At 54.2% G+C, this 21720-nt stretch overlaps 2 protein-coding genes across 3 annotated transcripts; one reads left to right on the top strand and one right to left on the bottom strand.

Annotated features, from left to right (window-relative positions):
* The first annotated feature begins 202 nt into the window (after positions 1–202).
* FOSB (FosB proto-oncogene, AP-1 transcription factor subunit) lies at positions 203–7112 on the top strand. Of its 2 annotated transcripts, XM_032614090.1 has the most exons (5): positions 203–854; positions 2776–3105; positions 3376–3483; positions 4487–4642; positions 4783–7112. In XM_032614090.1, exons 1-5 carry the CDS (start codon positions 729–731, stop codon positions 4783–4785), a joined length of 723 nt encoding a protein of 240 aa, XP_032469981.1. In that variant the 5' UTR covers positions 203–728; the 3' UTR covers positions 4786–7112. The 2 variants fall into 2 exon arrangements, with proteins under 2 accessions (XP_032469981.1, XP_032469980.1); XM_032614089.1 differs by having other exon boundaries at positions 207–854; positions 4487–7112.
* Positions 7113–13373: 6261 nt separating this feature from the next.
* On the bottom strand, positions 13374–21606 carry RTN2 (reticulon 2). The gene is made up of 10 exons (XM_032612106.1): positions 21343–21606; positions 19634–19678; positions 19041–19511; positions 18675–18935; positions 16256–16463; positions 15746–15884; positions 15530–15599; positions 15357–15403; positions 14145–14203; positions 13374–13872 (listed from the first exon to the last, which is right to left on the bottom strand). The coding sequence occupies exons 1-10, from the start codon at positions 21374–21376 to the stop codon at positions 13791–13793; spliced, it is 1416 nt and encodes a 471-aa protein (XP_032467997.1). The 5' UTR covers positions 21377–21606; the 3' UTR covers positions 13374–13790.
* Between the last annotated feature and the right edge of the window lie 114 nt (positions 21607–21720).

Genomic DNA, 21720 nt, shown 5'->3' with positions numbered 1-21720 from the left:
TGCTTCAGAACGCAGCCCCCAAGACCCTCAGGGCCGCGAGGGTGATGCAGGTGATCAGATCGAGGCTAGGGCAGGCCTGTTGCCGGACGGTGCGTGGCTGGGTTCACCAGGGCCGGAGATATTGAGAAGTTCGCGGAGCGCGGGAAGGGTGACGTAAGCAGGGGGGCCGGGCCCCGGGCATATAAATACAGCGGCTCTGGGCTTCATTCATAAGACTGAGAGCTACGGCCAAGGCTGGGATACGCGGAGCTGGGACTTGATTGTAGTGGTTCTTCGTCTTGGGGGCTGTGAAATTCAGTTTATTATTTTTCCGGAAAGTTTTTGGAAGGATTCTTCTAGATAATTCTACATTTTATTTTGGAGGATCGACTTACTTTTTTTCGTCTTCCTTATTACTCCCCTCCCCCCGTGGGACCCGCCGGACGCGTGGAGGGGACCGCACCCGAAGCAGATTCTGTACAGCAGGAGAGAGCTTTCCGCCTCTGGGGGAGCGATCCCCCCTCGCCCCCGGGTCCTACGGAGCCTGGACTTTCAGGAGGCACAGCGGCATCTTGTGGGGGCCTGGGCACCGCAAAAGAATTACACAGAAACTTTGCCTTTGTTGGAGCGGGACGCTGCCCCCATCCCGAGTTTCCCCGGACTCTCACCTTTCTTTCCCCCACCCGGCCATAGCCTTGGCTTCCCGGCGACCTCAGCGTGGTCACAGGGGCCCCCCTGTGCCCAGGGAAATGTTTCAAGCTTTCCCCGGAGACTACGACTCCGGCTCCCGGTGCAGCTCCTCACCCTCCGCCGAGTCTCAATATCTGTCTTCGGTGGACTCCTTCGGCAGTCCACCCACCGCCGCCGCCTCCCAGGTAAGTTCTAGAGGGTTGGGGTGATGCTTTGTGGTTTATAATTTTTTTAAAGTCAAGGGTGGAGCGAGCAATCCCCCCACCCCAAATAAAGACGCGTCAAAATCCAGGATCTGAGAGGGGATAGGCTCACGGCGCACTCTGCAAACTGCAGAGTCCGGACGTGCTTGCAATTGGTTGTGTGCGTGGAACGCAGGGAGGGAGCACAGAGGGGTGAGCTTTGGGGGTGGGGTGAGTACGCCGTTCAGTGCAACGTGTATGAGGTAGCAGGGCTAAGAACTTTTAGCCGGCTCGGGGACTGCCCCCCACTCAGGTCACCAACCTGAAGCTAGCGCGGTTAGGCAGGTGGGGGAAATCCCGGGGAAGCTTCCAGTAGCTTCCTCCCTTTTTCCTCCTCCATCCGAGCGCCTACTCCGGCGCCGGGTCACCCTCGACCCAGTGGGAAGGCGGGCCTCGAACCCTCAGTGGCGCTGCCTCCGCCTCCTGCGCGGAGACGTAACGGGGAACCCGTGCGTAACGGCTGACGCGCTGGAATCCTCCGTCTGACGCGGGGCACGCACGGCGCGTGGCGCCCCCTTCGTCCGCCCCGCCCCTGACGTCCCGGGAGCGTTCTATTTTGGAACGCCGGGGCCACGTTGCTAAGGGAGGGGGCAGCCCGGCGTTCCGATTGGCCGCCGCGGCGCAAGCTTTGGCCAATCAACTTTCCCTTCCTATTTGTAGGGTGCAGTTTCCTTCCCCCAGTTCGTCCCCGGAACCCGTGGTTCTTCGGCACTAGGGTCTCTTTTACGGGCCTCTAGAGGAAGAGCGAGGGGATTCCTGTCGCCACAGGAGCGATCTTCTGCGATCCAATGAGTCCGCAAGGACCTTGCCGGGATCCTGTCCCTCTGCTCTCAGGGTCAGAGGGTGTCTGTGTGCCGGAATTTCTTTGGGAGACATAGTGACCGTCACCCACTTCTCCAGGCACACACAGATACATTCCCACCCCTAATGCTCCCGACGCCGGGTGTCTCCGGTTTGTCCGAAGACAGGACTAGAACCGCTAGCCCTAGGCGAACCAGCCAGGTGGTCTCCAGGAGCCCCGCCCTCTCTGGGTTTCCAGGATGCTGATTGGCCAGCGAGCCAGCCTGTCCCTCACCACGCCCCCTGGGAGAGTAGTTAAGCCTTCCGAGCAGTTCTAGGATTACATTTTGGGGGTGGGGGAGATGAACGGTGCTTGGGCTTGGGGTCTCGGGACCTACACCACTCCACCTCCGCGACAGTCTGAGGGAGCCTGGCTGCTCACTTCCTCTCCTTGTGTGCCCACCGTAACCTGTCGCTTGTCAGTCTCACTCTGGGGAGAGACAATTACTTGAAACGTTGTTGTAAACTCCTAGGCCCGTCCCCCAACACCCTTTTAACTGGGACCCCCGCCCCTGCACGGGGGTCTCATGGACCCTCCAGTCTCTCATCCCCTCGCTCAGAGGGGTGTGTATATGTGTGTGAGTGTAGAGGGAGGCTTAGCCTAAGGCCTCTCCCTCTCCCTCCCCTTGCCTCTGGGGTGGGGGTGGGGTGTTGTGGCTGTGTGTGTGGCTGTGACTCCATCCCGGGGGTTCTGTCACCCGGCTGTGTCCAGCCTCCTCCCCACCCCCCACACCTAAGAGTCACCAACCCGGGGTGTGATTCACCACCCGCTGGAACCGTGCAACCTTTCCCCGAGGAAGAAGGAGGAGGTAGAAGCCAGTTGCACAGAAATCCTCTCATTAACCACTGCGTCACGGTGTAGTGGAAGGGTGGGTGTTGTGGCTTTTTGCCTGTGACACACACATCCACACCCGCTGGCCCTGTGCTCACTCACAGGGTCGGTGTGTGTATGTGTGTTGGGTGTGTGTGTGTCGGTGTCTCTGTTTGTGTGTCTACGCCTGTGTGTGTATGTGTCACCCTGTAGGAGTGCGCCGGTCTTGGGGAAATGCCCGGTTCCTTCGTGCCCACGGTCACCGCGATCACAACCAGCCAGGACCTCCAGTGGCTCGTGCAACCTACCCTCATCTCTTCCATGGCCCAGTCCCAGGGGCAGCCACTGGCCTCCCAGCCCACAGCCGTTGACCCCTATGACATGCCAGGAACCAGTTACTCCACGCCGGGCATAAGTGGCTACAGCAGTGGCGGAGCTAGTGGCAGTGGTGGGCCTTCCACCAGCGGAACCACCAGTGGACCTGGGACTGGACCTGGGCCCCGCCCAGCCCGAGCCCGGCCTAGGAGACCCCGAGAGGAGACGGTGAGTAAAGGGCATCAGAGCTTGCTCTGGGTGCAGGGGCGGGGGAGGGGGCGGGGGAAGAAGCAAGAGAGGCAGGAACTTTCCCACTGTTGGGGTGAGGGACCATCTGCAGCCTCGATGCTGCAGAAACCCTATCATCCTCCCCACAGTCAGTGAGGTCTAGAAGGTTCTTTTCTGACTCCTGGGGATTCTTGAAGAAGAGGAGTTTCGGGGTGGATGGGGAGGAACACATGTCCCCCAAATCTCACTATCTCTATCTCCCCTACTCAGCTCACTCCAGAGGAGGAGGAGAAGAGAAGGGTTCGCCGAGAACGAAACAAACTGGCAGCAGCAAAGTGTAGGAACCGGCGAAGGGAGCTGACTGACCGACTCCAGGCGGTGAGGATGGTCCCTGGGGTGGGGTGAGGGTATGCTGAAGGGGGGCTCTCTCCCCATCTTCTGTTACCCACCACCACCTGTGTGCCCTTATCCTGGACTGAGAACCAGAGGTTCCACATGTGGAACGAGATACAGACGGGGTCACCCAGCTCATACACGCAGGCTCTCACCTACTCCTGGCTGCTTCCTGTCCTGGTTTATGACCCCAGCTCCCCTCCACACACACACACCACTTGCCTGGCCTTCACTTCATCCTGAGGGGACACATGAGCGAACTTTAATAGAGGGGCGCTCCAGTCATTTCCCCTTTTTGGTCTTGGGCAAGTGATAACCCATTTTTGCCTCAGTTTCTCCATCTCTTCAATTCCTCAGTGAATCTCCCAGGTTCCTGCTAGATGTAACATTCTGGAGAGTCTGTGAAGCGAAATTCTTTGATTCTATATCAATTCCCCCACCACCTGCCCCAGCCACCCATAGTTCTCAGAGCTTGGACTGGTGGCCTCTGCCACGATGCCCCTCTATTTTCATGCCCTATCTCAGTCTGAGAGTTTTCTACTTTATACTTGCAGGGGTTTCCCCGCTAAATCAGGGAAATTCTTTACTTCCCTGAGCTACCTGGTCTCTTCCCTGGGAGGCAGAGGGGGAAAAGTAACAGAGGGGAAGAGGTGGCCTTAGAAACATATGACAATCGTTCACTCACTCAACAAACATCTGAGTGCCTCTTGCAACCAGAGACTTCCTATGTGTACCTGGCCCTTTCCCAACCATCCACTGGACAGATGGGGAAACTGAGGCTCCTAGAAAGCAAGACCCTTGCCCCAAGTCCCATAGCACACCAGGCCTCCATCTCAGGGGGTCTTTCAGTCCAGAGCTGCCTTCCAACCCTGGGCCTCCGCAGTCAGTCTAGGAGAGATGGCTTCAGCCATGACTCACCTTCTCTAGTCGCTCACGGCCTTTTTCTCCTTCCTCGCTCTTCTCTGCGACCTGGCCGCCCGGGCCTCAGGAGACAGACCAACTGGAGGAAGAAAAGGCAGAGCTGGAGTCGGAGATCGCCGAGCTCCAAAAGGAGAAGGAACGTCTGGAGTTTGTGCTGGTGGCCCACAAACCGGGCTGCAAGATCCCCTACGAAGAGGGGCCCGGGCCGGGCCCGCTGGCGGAGGTGAGAGATTTGCCGGGGTCAGCATCCACTAAGGAAGATGGTTTCAGCTGGCTGCTTCCGCCCCCGCCACCACCGCCCCTGCCCTTCCAGACCAGCCAAGACGCACCCCCCAACCTGACAGCTTCTCTCTTTACACACAGTGAAGTTCAAGTCCTCGGCGACCCCTTCCCCGTTGTTAACCCTTCGTACACTTCCTCGTTTGTCCTCACCTGCCCGGAGGTCTCCGCGTTCGCCGGCGCCCAACGCACCAGCGGCAACGACCAGCCTTCCGACCCCCTGAACTCGCCCTCCCTTCTCGCTCTGTGAACTCTTTAGACACAAAACAAACAAACACACAAGGGAGAGAGAGATTTGGATGAGGAGGAGAGAGGGGAAGAGACAAAGCGGGCGAGTGGCCTCCCTGCCTCTCCTGTCTGACCCTCAACTGCCACTGCCGTCGGACAGGAGGACTTCCTTGTGTTTTGTGCCGCCTCTTGTTTCTGTGGCCCGGCGAGACCAGAGAGCTGGTGACTTTGGGGACAGGGGGTGGGGAGGGGATGGACACCGACCCCCCCGGCTGCCTGTCGGCCGTCTGGCTTCAACCCAACCTCTGGGGATGGGGGAGTGGGGGCGGGGGTGATGCCCACCTTTGGGCTGGAGGGAAAGGGGTGCTGGCGGTGGGCTTTGGGGTGAGCTGTAGTCCTCTGCAGAGAGGCCCAACAAGGAAATGCCACAGGACCCCCAAAGAGTCTCCCACGCCCACCCTTCAAGGGGTGACCAGGCTGGTTCTCCCTGCTCGCCCCCCACCACGACCTTAGCTTATTTATCCAACATTTCCATGTGGGTAGATCCTCCCCTGAATTGAGCCCCCCTTTAAAGGGAAGTTGATTTCCCCCTATGATGATCCCCTTCCCCCCCCCCCGCGCCCCGACCCAGACTTAGTCTGAAATGTGAACCTCCCTCCCTGACCGTCCAGCTGCTCCCCCCCAGCGAGGCTGGCTCTGATTTAAATTTCCTGAACCCTAAGGGTCCCCCGCACATTCAGCCCCCAGCCCTCCTTTTGGATTACAGTGTTAGTCTACCCTCCCCCACCTCCCGTCAGCCTCCCCTCCGGGCCTTCCTTGTTGGGCCTCTCTGATTCCCACCACATCACAGTGGGTGCTGTGGTGCCTGTCCCGCGGGAGTGTTTTATACTGTGAAATGAGTTGGCCGGATTGGGCGGGGGGAGGAGCCCGGTGGGACAGAACCCCTCCGGAGGGACTGTGCCGCCCACTCCCCAAAGCCCTTCCGTGGTCTCCCCTCCCCCACCTGCCTCCTTCCTCCCCTCAAAATGAGTTTGACTCAAGGGGGTGACAGAATCGAGAGAGGCTGACACTTATCCATTCGCGTGGCCTCTCTCCTCAGGACCCCCGCCCCTCCCCCCAGACCAAGCCCTGGCCTTTTCCTTTAAGGCCTGTCACCCTAACCCAGCCTAGGACGCCAATTTCTCCCTCCCCTCGGCACCCCACATCCTTTCTAGAAAGGGAGCAAGGGGAGATTGCCAGGGGGTCCGACGTTTTTCCGGAGAAGATTTAAAGGCTGAGGCTTTGAACCCGAAGGGGCTGGGCTCCCGCCGTCCCAGCTTCCCCTCCCCCTGCCCCAGCCCCAATTCTTGGTTTCGGCTCCCTCCCTCCTCCCCCCGCCTTTCCCTGTGTTTCACCTCATGAGAATTTTATCATGAGGCCAATTGATATTTTTTAATATCGGGTGGGTCACGCCGCCCTCCGTGCTGCATGGAGAACATTCCACTGCCCCGTCCCGCAGCTCCCGCCCTGAACCCAGACCCCGCCCCATGGCTATTTATCCCTTTCCTGACTTCCGAAAGGCACTTATATCTATTATGTATAAATAAATATATTATATGTGGGTGTGTGTGTGCGCGTATGTGAGAGCTTCCGCAACCTTGTTCTAGGTCATGTTGGCCCTCAAAGCCATGCCGTTGAATTGGAAACACTGCTTCTGGAAACTTCGAGGCGGCCTGTCTTGGGCTGCCTCTGTCTCTAGCTGTCTTTTTTCTGATTGTCTCGGCCCCTCTGGTTGTTTTCTGGCCGTCTTGGCTGTCTCTTTCCCGAGTGTCCCTTCCCCTCTGTCTTTTCTCTGCCTGTTTTTACTTGACCGTTTCCATCTGACTGTCCCTGATCCTCCAGCGGTCTTCCGACTCCGGGTTCGTTGGGGACCTGAGATTTTATTTTTGTGAGTAAGCCTGTGGGGTTATAGATTTTTGTAATCTGTATCTTTGAGGATTCTGGGTGTGTGTGAAGCTGTGAGCAGGGCCTGCCGCTGCAGACCACAATTTATTGAATATCCAACTACCCCCACCCCATGCTGTATTTGTGATTCTCTTTTTGTATTTTGCACCTGACCCCTGGGGGGGCTGGGGCTGGCTGGCACTGGGCCGCTACCCTCCCCTTCGTGGTTCTGCACTGTCGCCAATAAAAAGCTCTTAAAGGTGCATCCACCAAGCTTCAGGGTCTGCTTGCTCCTGACACCCATCGCCTGCCTTCCTTTCAGCACGAAGGAGTGAGGTTAGATTGCTATGGGACTGCACACGCACACACACACGCTGGAACTCTTACTAGTGAATCAGCCAACAGCAGGATGGAGGGAGGCTAGACCGTCAGGAGGACTTCCCACACACACAGGCTGTACCTCCTCCTTGAAGAAGTAATGAGGCAGAATATAAGCCATGAGGTGTCTGATACCAGAATGCTAAAGGTCAGGGAAGTTTCCTGCTGAGGGAAGAATTTATACAGTGAGCCCCCCACATACAAACAAGTTCTGTTCCGAGGGGGCGTTCGTTAAGTCCAATTTGTTCATAAGCCCAACAGAGTTAGCCTAGGTACCCAGCTAACACAATCGGCTACATAGTACTGCAGTGTAATAGGTTTATAATACTTTTCACACAAATAATACATAAACACGAAAAATAAAACATTTAAAATTTTCCAGTCCAGTACCTTGGAAAGTACAGTAGTCCAGTACAACAGCTGGCATACAGGGGCCGGCATGGAGTGAAGAGGCAAGAAGAGTTACTGACTGGAGGAGGGAGAGGAGGTGGGAGATGGTAGAGCTGAAGGATCGTCAACAATAAGAGATGGAGGGCAAGCTGCAATGTCACTCACGCCTGACGTTGATGGCACAGGTTCTGGTTTCTTGCTGGCTTCAATTCTATCTACCCTCTTGAAAAAACGAACCAGTGACGTCTGGGTAGTAGCTTTTTTTGCTAGTCATCCAGTGATGTCTAGGTAGTCTCTCTGTTTTTCTCGTCATAGATGACATGGTAGCACTGGATTGCATTCTGAACGGCTGCTGCAACCTTCGTGTATCATTGCACATGAACTAACTTACATGATTAGGCGTGCAAATGAATGTTCACATCTTTGAAAACTCACAACTTGAAGGTTCATATGTAGGGAACTTATTGTACTTGACCCTGTAATGTTCTGGGAATTGTCTGAGCAAAAGTTAGAGGTAGAAAAGGTTCATGCTGCTGAAGACCACTCAGGCATGTGGCAACTCCTCAGGGTTATATGAGTCACAAAACTTGGATCACTTTTACCATGAAGATCAGTTGCCTTTTGCTTTTTCACATGATCACTTCTTCTGGGTTTGGAACATACTGGGGACAAACCAAGATTGACTAAACCAAAACCACTGCCACTTTGTCCAAAGATACAGCTGAGCCATCCCCATTGCAAGAGCCAAACCTGCTCTCATTTGCATAGCAGCAAGCACTCTGGGAATGGAAGTACTGGTCCAGAGGTCAGGTGTCTTAGTAAATGACTAAGCAGGGGAATTTGTCAGGATGGAATTACTTAATTTCTTAGTTAATTCACAAAATTTGCTAAGCATTTATCGTGTACCCAGCCCTGTGCTGGGCAGGGTTGGGGATACTGCAGAGACTGAGACAGCCCCAGGCTCCCCCCTCCTAAGGTTCACAGTCCAGTGGGGGACACAGACCTGTTCATAGTCAGGGATGAGCTAAATTGGACAGGGTTGGGGGAGTCCATGGGACTTGAGGGGCCCAGTGGAGGCACCTAACCTGACCTGGGAGTCAGGAAAGACTTCCTGGAGGAGAGGATAGCTAAGCTGAACCTTAGAGGATAAATAGACAGCATAGAAGGGAATAGAAAAAGGCTGAGTCTAATGAAATAGTGAGTGCAAACAGCTGTGAGTGGGGAGAGGGCTTGATACATTGAGGGAGCTAGAGGTTCACAGGCGCTAGAACAAAAGGTGTGAAGAGAAAGGTTACCAGGGAGCAGATTCTGCAGGCTGAAATTCCAGTCTAAGAGTTTAGATCTTCTCTTGAGGGTGCTGGGGAGCTCTGGCAGGTTTTGAGTATAAGATGGTCAGGGACAGGTTTGTGCTTTAGGAAGACTCCTCTAGCTGCCAGATTGAGGGTAGCTGGGAGAGGAAAGGGGCAAGGATAAGGCAGAAGATCAGAGATGAGGCTAGGGTGAGGACACTGAGATGTGAGGGGGAGCCTGGAATAGGACCAGGGCTGTGGGAGAGAGAGGAGGGGAAGGATTCAAAAGACTTTGAGGAGGCAGAACAGACAGGACGTGGTGAGTAGCTGATTTGGGAAAGACAACACAGGGCAGTGGTAAATAGCATTGGCCAGAGGTCTGAGAGCCCTGGGGCTGGAGGCTTCCCAAAGCTGGGTGACCTTGGACAAGAGACTTCATCTTTCTGAACCTCAGTTTCCTCAGCTGCAGAATGGGGCTGAGGGGAATCAGTGAGCTAGTACACGCCAGCGCTGAGCGCAGAGTAAAATGCAGTTATCACCATCTTTATCGCTGTTATTGGGACCACCCTGTTTCCCCGCCTGGAATATTCCCCCTCTCTGCTGGCTAATCCACTCTCTCATCCTTCAGGTGTATATTCAGCTATTACCCTGACACCCTACCTGAACTCAGGTCTCCTTGTAAGATGTCCTCATAGGTTCTGTGCCTGCCTTCCCCGTACTTATCACTTTTGTAGTTGTTAATTAAATGGGTAATTGATTAGTGTTTAAAGTTTGTCTCCTCCACTTGACTGGGAGCACCATGAAGTCAGGGTCAGGGTTTTGTCGTCACCAGTGTGTCCCCAGGACCGCTCAGTGCAGAGCCGGGCATAGAGCAACCACCCCGCAGATACTTGTTGAATGAGTGAATGAATGAATGAATGATCAAATGAATAAATATTTGCTTAGTAAGTGCATGCGTGATTAAGTACATGAGTGAGTAAATGAATAACTGAGTAAGCAAATGAAGGGGAGGAATCCAGGATCACTCTCAAACTGTAAATATCCTAGAACAGAGAGTGTAGACGAATTTTTCTTAATCTTTTGGAGTTCTTTGTTATTCGCAGAAAAAGAGAAACGCATCGTCGAGCGCAGAAGAAACAACGTTCCCCGGGTCAATTCCCACTCTATAACGGAGAGCTCGTATAAGAGAAGGAAACACGACGCCCGAAAGGTGGAATTGAACCACTCTGTCGCTAGACAGCTACAGGTTTGAAGCCTGCACCCCAGACCACTGAGGATCATCCGGGCGAATAATCTTTCTTCCCACACAGCTATATAAAGCCCGTAAATTTCCACTCTTTTAACCTATGGTGATGTAGTTTCGGAGAGTGTGAGACTGTTGACTTCAATATACATAAATTCTCCCAAGCTATTCATTACGGTGCATATCCTTCCAAAATGTTGAGTTTGCCTCATGAGTTGAATCATTGTCGCTTTAGAAACTGTCTCATTTGCATTGCGCCGCGCATTCTGGGAAACGGCGCCAGGGGACCTGGAGCCCTCCCTTCTGGCTGTTAAAGGGCCAGAAGCCCCTTTTTTCCAAGTAAGAAGTCCATTTTTTAAGAGAAAAGATTCATAATTCGGCATTCAGAGGCCCCTTTCCTGAAAAATCCGAATTCGAGTGGGTGGGTTCCTGCTAGAGTCTGATTTAGCCCAGCCCCGGAGGCTCCGAGCTGGCGGCTATAGGGCTGGGGCGACACCTGCTGTTCTTTTGTGGAACTTCAGCGATCTACAGAACCCTACGTTTTTTCACATGTTCAGTGAGCACCTAGAGTCCCAGACGCAGTCCTAGGTTCTGGGGATGACAGAATTTCTGTCCCCATTGAGCTTAGGCACTAGAGATCATCAGTTTTTGCATCTGCATTTTATGGACGAGGAAAGTGAGGCGTAGAAACGGATAGTACCCTACCCTATCCACACAGCCCATCCACTTGGGAGAACAGAACTTGTGCCATTGTAATTATATTATTACAAAAAAAGTGATCCTTTTAAAATCCAAGTCAGTGATCCTTTGACAATATCATTCCCCGACATGAAACCTTCCCAATGGCTCCCGTCTCAGAGTAAAAGTCAAAGCTCTCATCACAGCCTTACAAACCTGATGATTAGACCTTTGCACTCCTCGGACCCGATCTCCTACTCCTCTCTCCTCATATACTCGGTTTCTGGCTCACAGATCTCTTGCTGCACCCATCAGGCATGCTCCCTTCTCAGGGCCATTGCGTTTGTTGATCCCCCTGACTGAATCTCCTTTCCTCCGCATGTTCCCATGACTCACTGCCTCTCTTCACTCTGGCCTCTGCTTAAATATCACTACTTAATGAAGCCTTCCCTGAGCACCCAATCTAAAATAGCAAGCGCTGTCACTCTATCCCCTTCCCCTTCTGGACTTTTCTCCATCACCCTGATCACCACCTGCCATATTCTACTTCTGTTTGCTTATTGTCTGGCTGCTCCCGCTAGAATATCAGCTCCATGAAACCGTGGACTTTGTTTCGGTGGATTTTGTTTCTTTGTTTATTTGGCCACGCCGTGAAGCTGATGTGATCCTAGTTCCCTAGCCAGGAACTGAACCCAGGCCCTAGGCGGTGAGAGCACGGAGTCCTAACCACTTTGGTTCATTTCTATATCCCTGGTACCCAAAGAGTGCTTGAGCACTTGCCAGATGCTCACTAAATGTTTGTAGGATGAATGCAAGAATATTATCACTATCCTTTTCTGAGCCTCAGTTTCCCCATCTGGAAAACAAGACTAGTGCAACTAGGGGGAATCATAACGAGCAGCTGGCTATAGAAGCCTGACATGGCACCAGGCAACTGGCAGTCACTCAATAAAGGTTGTTTCCATCTCCAACCTGTTTCTTGCCTCCAGTGGGGGTACCAAGGATGGGCTTGGGGGCTTTAGCCATTCCTGAACCCATAATCGCAACCAGTCCATCTTCCTCCTTTCTTTGAGACGGACAAATGGACACTTTGTCTTATGGAAAGTATGAATAAAAGTATCTTTAGTAAATGTTGCTCTTTTATTTGGAAGTTTAAAACACTACCCCTGCTTGGCAAATTCAGATTTAAGAGAAGCCCCCCTAAGTCCTGTTTCTTTCAGTTAGCTAGCTGCTGCTAGGCAACCCCTGTATACAAAACCCGAGGCTGTAACTACTACTCCTGTAACATCATTATCTATCTCCTAAAATGTGACATGCATCACAAGAGGCAAGATTTTAGGCGATGCACAAACATTTCTTTTTTTTATAGTTTTTTTTTTTTATTTTGCGGTACGCGGGCCTCTCACTGTTGTGACCTCTCCCGTTCCGGAGCACAGGCTCTGGACGCGCAGGCTCAGTGGGCCCAGCCACTCTGCGGCATGTGGGATCTTCGCGGATCGGGGCACGAACCCGTGTCCCCTGCATCGGCAGGCGGACTCTCAACCATCTGCGCCATCAGGCAAGCCCCGAAACGTTTTGAATGGTAGTAGTTTCGTGTTTAACTGTTATCTTCTATTTCTGGCAAGCGATACTGACTTCCTTGGTGGTGGAGTAACATTTCCTTTTAAAAGACATTTGTTTTACTTTTTTAATAAACCAATTTAAAGAAAAAATTAGGCAAATAGCAGAACAGGTGATATAAAGATCATCAAGGTCCTGAGGGCTGACTGAGGTTTGGGAAACAATGCCATAGCTAACAATGCAGCTTCTGTTTACTGGACATTTATTCTATGCCAGGCCCTGTAACAAGGGCTTTACATGTAGGTAGTTTATGGCGACAATTTTCTATTTGAGGAAATGAGCCTTCAAGAGGTGAGTTCACTTGCTCAGGGTTACGCAGCCAAAAAGTGAAGATGGTTCAATCCAGGTCTGTGGGTCTTTAGACTCCAGTCTCCTGCCTCCTCCTCCCCCAGTTTAGTTTTGGAAACTGAGGCCCAAAGAGGCCACGAGGCCCTGTGCTTATTCCCAAGGCAGTTGGAATGGAGAGAAACGGGTGGAGAGGTTGGAGAGAGAGAAAAGACATGGCTTGCTGACGGACTAGATGTGGGGGGTGAGGGAATAGGAGTCCAGGGCCATACCTGGGTCTCTGGCTGGGCAGGAGGGGATGCCCCTGAGTGGGAAATCAGATAGGACAAGGAAGAGGTTTAGATATGTTTGAGGGGGGAGTCTTCCATTAGGCAGTTGGATACATGGTTCTGGGACTCAGGTGAAATGGTTGCCCAGCAGGGAGAGTGTGGGGATCGACTCGCGATGTCTGCCTTGAGCACAGGAATGGAAAGTGGCTGTCAAGGTTTGGCTAGCCCTGGGATCAGCCAACTCTCAGATGGCAGAGGGGAAGTTTCTTCCTCCGCAGAGATGGGGAAGGTTCCTCCTTGAGTATCACTTACCTGCTTTTCAGTACAGGAAGGTGTAAACTGGACGGGGCTGGAAGCACAGGAGGCCTTGGGTTTTCCACAGAAGTCTTTATTACAGTGTAAATCCAAGCTCAGGCCTCCCCTGGGCCCCATGCAAAGCCCCAGCGTTGGGGCCAATGGCATCCAGGAGACACCACCCCCGCACGGCGCCTCCTGCGGTGGGGTCCCGGAAGTGCAGGGCGTGTGCCCTATCTAGGCAACTACAAGTCCCAGCAGGCCCCGTGGCCAAGGTGCCTCGCCTTTCCAAGACTCCTAGAGCAGAGCCTCTTGGGAAACGTAGTCCTGGCCACTCAGGCAATTTGCGCAAACTCCCTGGTGTGAGCGATCCTGACACCCACTGGGAAATGGCTTGGGATGAGGCAGGGAGAGGGTGGGGATGGAAGGGAAATGGAGGAGGGCAGAGGGCTACAGGGGGTGGGGGCAGGCGTCCCGCAGGCAGAGGCACCCCTTTCATTCGGCTTTGGCTTTGGATCCGGAGACTGCGGCTGCTGCCGAGGCAAGGGCTCCGGTCCCTGGGAACTTAGCTCGGATCCTGAGGGAGAAACAGGTGGAGTCAAGGAGTGGGGCAAGCGACAGGATAAGTAGTATCTAGGAACTAAAAACTCGATGGAGGAACTGAGTGCCCAAGCCAGCCCCTGCCCTCCACCTACTGGCCTGAGATGGAACTGGCTCTCACCTTTTAAGGAAAGCAGGCACTCAGCCCCAGGAGATTTAGGGACAGGGAATATTGGGGGTGGGGGCGCGGAGGAGCATTCCCGAGTTTTCTCATTCCCCAGCCCATCCGTCTCTACCACATGCCCTTACTTAGCTTTGATGTGGCTCAACTGATTCGTCACCAATCCCACATACTGGTCAATCTGGGCCTGGGGAGACAAGAAGGGGTGAGAGATTGGAGGGGGTTCTTCTCCCTTTTTCATTAAGAAAGCTGCTTCCTCCCCCACCCCTAGATCAGGAGTTGGGAGGAGTGGCCCACCACTCCACCATCAACTCTAAACCTGATAAAATACCCTTGGAAATCAGAAGTCCAAGGTGAAGTGTCAAGTCAATTGGACCACACTCTGTGTGGGAAGTGATGTCAGGTAGACACACAAGAATCTGCCAGTGGCTTTGCGTCCTGGGAACTACTGTTAATCTTTGAGTGAGTTGTGTGTGTGTGTGTGTTTAGGGGCAGCGTAAGAATAGAGGGTGTTAGTGTTGGTTGTCGCGTCCCTGAGTGGATTGATTTAAATATTAGTTTAATTCAGTGTTAACTGACTTTGTGAGCCTCGGTGATTCCGGCATGTGAGGGAGTTAGGGCTATCTCCCTGGCAGGAACGTGTATCGTTTGGCTCTCAGCTGTGCCGGAGAATGTCAAAAATGGAATGTTGGTCCATCTGCCTGTCTCTGGATAGGATATATGTCAGTTGGCCCTGGTTCTGTCAGTGTTCTGGGCTGGGATGAGTGTCAGTCAGACCCAGACTATGTGTAGGGATAGACGGCGTCAGTCTGTCTGTCTGTCTGCAAGTGGAATATGTGTTTGTCAGTCTCTGGTGGTATCAGGGGAGACAGGGTATCGGGGTATCAGGAGAAGGCATTCATCTGTCTGCCTGTTTCTGGCTAGAAAGAGTGCTGTTCAGCCTCGTGCTATGTCAGGGAGAGAAGACACCAGTCAGGCTGCCTCTCTGGAGGTAGGACGTGTCAAGGCAGACCTTGGATCATTGTTGGGGAGAAGCATTAGTTAGTCTACCTGCCTTGGGTTGGAATGTGTCAGATCCTGGCTCTGTCACAGGCCACCTATCGAAATGCCTGTCTCTGGCTGTGGAAACAAATTAGGTAGACTCTAGCTGCATGGAGGAGGGGCAGCAGGCAGACCACCTGTGCCTAGCATGTGTCGGTCAGAGCCTGATTCTGTCAGGGGTGGGAACACCAGCTTGTCCTCCTGTCTCTGGCTGGGACATCTGTCACGGACCCCAGCTGTGTGTGTGTGGGGGGGTTGTTTGGCCAGGGTACTGCCAACTGAGGGCCTGTCGCACTTACCTGGTGCTGCCGGTACAGCAGAGGGACTGTGAATAAACCGATCACTCCTGCGGGCACAGAGATGGGGGTCAGGGCTCTCCAGGGAGATTAACAGCTCCATTCAGAGCCCTGTCCTCCAGCAGACCCCAGCAACCCACCTCCCCGCGCCGCCCCTCACAGCTTTCCCAGCTCACCCAGAATGAGAAGAGTCAAACCATTGAAGACGGCACCCACGAAGGTCAAGATGTAGAAGAGAAGGGCCAGCTGAAGGTGAGGGTCGGGGTCAGCAGAGTCTATGGGGTGCACCCTGGGCTGGGAACTTCCCCAGCAATGGCCCTTCTCCCCTCCTCCCCCCAGGGGCAGGGAGTTGAATGTTGGGACCCAGGAGGGAGTGTGGGGCTTCAGGGCACCTTGAGGGAATCCACGAAGTCTTCTACCAGAAAGAAATGCCGCAGCTGCATGGCCGCAGAGACCACACAGGAGGCAATCTGTTGGGACATACGTTCTGTCTGCTCCCGAGTCAGGGTCAGGTCCACATCCAGGTAGGCCCTGAGAGAACAGAGGTGTGTGAGGCCACTCAGTGGGTGGATGGGACCCAGGCTGAGAGGCGTGGCTGAGTCAAGGGCAAGAAGTGAGGGTTGGGGAGTAAGGCCAGGTGTAGCGTGCTAGGGTGGAGGTCAGGGTCAGGAGACGGGATCAAGGATTAAGGGTAAGGGGTTAGGGTCTGAGGTTACGGCTGGAAGTCAAGGGTCAGAGTCTGGTTTAATGCCAGGGTCAGGTTGGAGTCAGGGACAGGAACAGGATGGGTCAGGGCCAGGGTGAGAAGTCAGCGCCTGATCTGAGGTCATGGGTCATGACTTAGTGTCAGCGCCGAGGTCCGGACGGAGGTCAGGGTTGGGGGCCAGGCTGCGGGCTCTCACTGGAAGGGGTTGGCGCCGTCTCCCCGGTGCGCGACCTGCAGCACTTTTCGGTAAACCCTGAGAGAGGTGGTGCCACAGAGCAGCAACAGGGCCACGTGGGCCGCCACGGACACGATGCTAAAACGCAGGAGGCTGAGCAGGGAGACCATGAGGCCTGTGAAGACCACTCCTGACGTCCTCGTGTCCTTCCAGTACAGCAGGTCTGCCACTGTGGAGGGAGGGGGCGGCAATCAGGCTGGGGTTTGGAGCTGGCCTGGCTGACCTCCTGACCTCCTATTTCCTGTCTCGGGGCTGAAACATCACCTCTCGACATACTGTCAGAGCCTTAACCCAATTTCCGGATTTTTATTTAGCTTCTTTTATTGCATGCTTGCCTCCTGGAAAACCCAAGTTAACTGTCTAGCAAGTCCCCTCAAGCTTACTCCTGCCCATAGATAATGCGTGAACACAATTTTGGGTGAAAAATCAATCTTCTGCATCATGCATATCTCACTCTATTTTCCTCCTAGAATTCCCTCCTAGTCAATGGGAATAGCTATTAATTCATTCTTTTTAAGGGCTACACGATATTCCATGGTGTGGCTACACCATCATTTTGTTCAACCATGCAGCTATTGCTGGGTCGTTTACTTTGTTTCCTCCCCCATCCTCTTCCCTGACAGTACTACAAGCACCAGTCTCCTGCAGATATTCTTACCTCCGGGAGGTTATATTTCTGAGATAGAGTGCCAGGGGTCGAATCGCTGGGTGGACTAAGTATGTATTTTTGAATGTCATAAATATTATCAGATTGCTTACTAGCAAGAGTGTAACAATCCTTATTTCTATGAGCAACACGCAAGTGATCTTTTCCCAGCATCCTGCCCAGCAATGGGTGTTATTGTTCTTTTTATTTTTTGCACCCTGACAGGTGTAAAGTCACGTCTCCTTGATACCCCTACCAACACATACATCGAAGTCCTAAATGTATTAATAACATCATCCTCCTTCTTAGGCCCTAACTCAAACTTCTGACCCCTTTCAGAGATCCTAAACTCACCTCCCAAGCCCAGCCTCTGTCCTGGACCTCAACGTTTCATCTCACTCATCTTAACTTTTAACAGCCGTCCCTATAATCGGCTCTGCTTTGAGCCCCGAACTGAGAGCCCAGTACCCTGCCATCTATTTCCAGACAGTCTCCATCCTCCCACCCTTAACTCCAATCAAACTGACGCATCCCAACCAGTCCCCCTCAGAGTCTGACTCTCCTCACTTCTGTATCTTCCCTATGCACATCCTCCCATCTACCTCTAACGAGGGTAGACCTCCCCTCAACCCCTCCCCTGCAGGCTCCCCAAAGCCTGAGCCAGTGGTGGGGGAGGGGCCGGGTCGCCTGAGGCGGGGGCTAAGTTTAGGCACGATGGGGGGAGGGTGCCTCTCAGGCAGCTGTGCTGGCCTGTCCAGCTACTGAGTGACAGCACCGCCTGGGCCTGAGGCTGGGGGAGGGGGCCTCGCTGCTCTTGGGCCCCAAAGCTCCGGCTCGAGAGAGAGGGGACCCCATACTCCCTCCACGCCCTCCCTAGACACCCCCGCAGCCCCTCAGCCCCAGCCTGCCGCTCTGGGGAATCTGGGACCAAGAGGAAACATCCCCCAGATTTGAGGGCGATAAAAGTGAATCTGGGTCCCTTTCCACGGTCCCCCAGCGCCCGCGTCCCAACCCGCCCCGAAAGCCCACCTTTACTCCCCATCTCGGCTCCGAGTGAGAGGCTACAGACACTGCTGCTTCTCAGGGATTTTGCCCACTTCAGTGGAACCCGGAGGGAGGGAGTAAGGGGGAGGGGCCCCTTTGTACCCAGCCAATGACTCTCCATTGAGGTGGGAACAATTCCAAAACGGGGTGGCTCTCTTTGTAAACAGCCAAAAGCAGTGATGTCTATAACCTACCTATAGGAACCGTTCGTGGAGGCTGAGCATACTATTTAAAGTAAGGCGGGGTCTATTTACAATTGGCCAATTCATGTGGTCAGGGAAGAGGAGAGTTTTTAAAACGCACGGAGTTTACTTTTACTTGCCCGGTGGCCACATTCAGAAAAGAGCATTATTTTTTCAGGGATTTGGCCTGTCCAAAATTAGCCTCTAGGGGGAGCACTCCAAAAGAGGGATTATTTTTTAGCAATTAGCCAATCCTAATGCTTCTTCCAACTTCTCAGGTGGGAGGGCTAACTTCTCAAGTGGGAGGGGGAACCATTTAAAAAGAGCCAATAGCAATCTCAGGTAACGGGAAAATTTTTTTAAAGGGTGGAGTTTACAATGTCTTGCCAGTAGCAATACCTCCTCGCTTCTCCATTCTCCTCTGTTCCTTCCAGAGGATGGTCCCTTTATAAATCAATCCTCCACCCTCGCTGTAGTCCAAAGGAGCACGTTCCCTCATGCACTTTACCTAGAAAGTGTGGTTCCAATGTGAATTCTGATTGGTCCGTGCTATGGAGGCACTGCCCCGTGATTGGCTCCCGCTCCAGCCCTCCCCACGGCTCTTCCTCCTCCTTCTTGTCCAGCGAGAGCTCATCTGGCCAAGAGTTCGAATCCCGAGATCGATGTGGAGATGGGGTACGGGCCTGAGGGATCCCAGAGCCAGGGCTGGGCTGTGGAGTCAAGACTTCAGGCGGCGAGGACTGAGCGAGTCCGAGTTGTAGGTCCAGTTCTGGTGCGTTAGAGAGAGAAGGCTGTGAGCTTTCACCATGGAGGTGCCCTAAGGAGAGACCACCCACCCCTGGTGGCTTTGGTCCCAGCACCTGGGACATCTCACCTTTCCCAGCCTCTCCAACCTCTGATCCGTCGGGCTCTTCGTCATCCAGCGGGGTGGAGCTACTGGTGGTAGAGTCCTCCCCGGACCCTGCTCCCCGGGCCGCCCAGCCCACTTGGTCCAGTTGGAGCCCCAGGTCCTCCAGGGGGCGCTCAGCTGGAGGGGCAGAATCGGGGTGACCACGGCGCCCCGGCTCCGGGGATTGGCTCAGGCTGGGGATGCTCTCCAAGCTGTCGCCCAGGCCAGGTTGCGGGGGCGGCTCTCGCGGCTCCGAGACTGAGCGGCCCTGGGGCCGTGGGCGGCGAGCAGCTGAATCCCTGCGGGCCCCAGAGCCCAGCACGCCATCGAAGGCGATGTAGGAGAAGGTCAGCTCCCGGGGAGTGCCCCAGTCCTGCGATGTGGTCTCCTCCTCGTCTTCCTCTGAGAATTCCCGGGCTGTATGCAGCTCCCGAAAATCCGAGTCGTCGTTCCCTCCTGCCATGAGCAAAGGAGGGCATGAACTCCTCTGACCAAGACCCTAGCCCACTCCCCTTAACCCCTTTACCCAGCTGTGAGCCCCTTCAAGTCCCACTCTCACACCCTCCCTCTCTGCTTACCTTCTGTGGAGTCAGGGGTAGAGGAAGCTGTAGACGGAGCTTCTTCTGCAAGAGGGAAAGAATCAAAGACTCTTAGAAGCTTAGATTGCCCGAGTTACAGAAGTAGTGTGCTAGTCCTGGAAACCTGTCTGAATTAAGGAATCTTAGAGTTTTAATTACAGGACCTCTAGAACATTCTGTACACAGACTGTAAAACCTTAGTATCCCTGCTGTCTGAAGCTCAGTCTTAGAAGTTCAAATCCAGGAATCTCGATCTTAGTGTCTTTAAATTAGGGATTTTAGGAGGCTTCAATTAATTAATTCTTTCAACAACCATTAATTGAGTGTTTAATACATGCCAGGCACTGTTTTAGATCCTGAGGATACAACTGTGAACAAAACAGACAAAATGTCTAGTCTCATAGAGCTTACACTCTATAGGGGAGATAGACAGTAACAATTAAACTTATGATGTTGGGTGCTAAGTGTGTGGAGAAAAATTAAGGTAAGGGAAGAGAAAGTAAGGGGGTGCTATTTCAGACAGGTTGGTGAGGAAGACTTCCCGGATGCCATTTGAACAGAAACCTGAATGATGTGAGGAAACCATGTGGATATCTAGGGAAGAGTCTTCCAGGCAGAGGGAAAAGCCAGTGCAAAGGCCCTGAAGCAAGCACTAAGCTTTGCATATCTGAGGAACTGAGAAGTGTGCAGATGGGACTGGAAAAGGGTGACTGATGGGGAGGTGGAAGGGAGATGAGGGCAGAGAGGAAAGGCGGGGTGGGGTGGGGGTGGGGAGATCACGTAGGGCCTTCCTTTGTAAGCCCAGGTAAGGACAAGATATTAGAATGTTGGGATGATACTCTAAAATGTTGAAATAACAAATTCTCAGAATTTTGGCAGGTTGACTCCCAAGACATGCAAGTGGCGAGGTCGGCGTTTCAATCTCCAGCTGTCAGAACCATAGGGGTGTGAGACAGAGCATGTTAGACAAGGACTGTTAGAGCCCTGGGCTCAGAAATCATAAGGCTCAGGCAAGGCGTTTTCAATTATGGAATTCAGCCTCTCAGAGTTAGCTTGGGGCTTTGCCTACAGGAGATGCTCAGTACCGTTTGGAGATTGAAATCAGATGCCCCCCCGCCCCCACCTCGTTTCTTCAGCTAGGGAATAGGAGGCCAGGAATCAGAGACCTGGTGGTAAAACCTAAGGACCCAGGAGTCCTAGTCCCAACCCAGGGATGGCTGTATCCCGGGGACAGGGGATTGTACAATTCGGGCGAGGTCGGGGCTGCCTCTGAGTCTGGGGAGAAAACGGAGGTGGGATGCGAAGATGGATGATGCGGGGGAAGGGGGGAGTCAGACCCTCTTCTCCATCGTGGCTCTACCCCTCTATTCAAATCCCCTCACCGCTGGCTGTGGCCAGCACCAGGGCGAGGGGACAGCTCCCGGAGAGCTTCCTCATCCCCGGGCGGAGCCCCGCGGCACATTCAAGGGCCCAGAGCGCCCCCCGTCGGCTATCTCAGTGGCCCCCAGCCTCTGCCCAGTCTCACTCAGGTTGTCCGGGTCAAGTCGCCCCCATCGCCGCTAGAACACGGTGGGGAGGGAAAGCTTCCTTTGTCTCCTTCGCTTCCTCCCCATCTCCGCTCTCCCGCGGCCCAGGTCGGAGGGGAAACCGGGGAGGAGCCCACCCGGGCCTCTGGGCCCCACACCAGGCCTGAGCCTCCCCCTACTCACTGCAGTGGGCGAAGACCGGCAGGACCTGCCCCATGGCCCCCCTCGGGCCTGCATCGGGACCCCCGCCCACTCCGGCCACGCCGCCCTGGGCCTGGGGCCGCGAGCGCTCATCTCCGCCGCGCCCAGGACGCTGCCGCCGCCATCCTCGCTGCCTCCTCCTCCCGGGCCGCTCCAGCAGCCGCCGCCGCCGCCGCCGCTGCCGCCGCCGCCGCCGCCGCCCTCGGTTCGGCTCAGCGGTGGCGGGCGGGGCCGCTGTGGGGCGACTGCAGCGCGGGGCCCGGGGGCGGGGCCAGAGAACGGGGGGCGGAACATGAGGGAGGGCGAGGGGGAGGGGAAACACCCGGGAGGATGGAGGTGGGCGTGGCCTTCCTAATAGAG

The sequence above is a fragment of the Phocoena sinus genome, chromosome 19, assembly GCF_008692025.1.
Source record: "Phocoena sinus isolate mPhoSin1 chromosome 19, mPhoSin1.pri, whole genome shotgun sequence".
NCBI lineage: Eukaryota > Metazoa > Chordata > Mammalia > Artiodactyla > Phocoenidae > Phocoena > Phocoena sinus.
The sequence above is the reverse complement of the archived record's forward strand: the minus strand, read 5'-3'. Positions and strand labels throughout refer to the sequence as shown.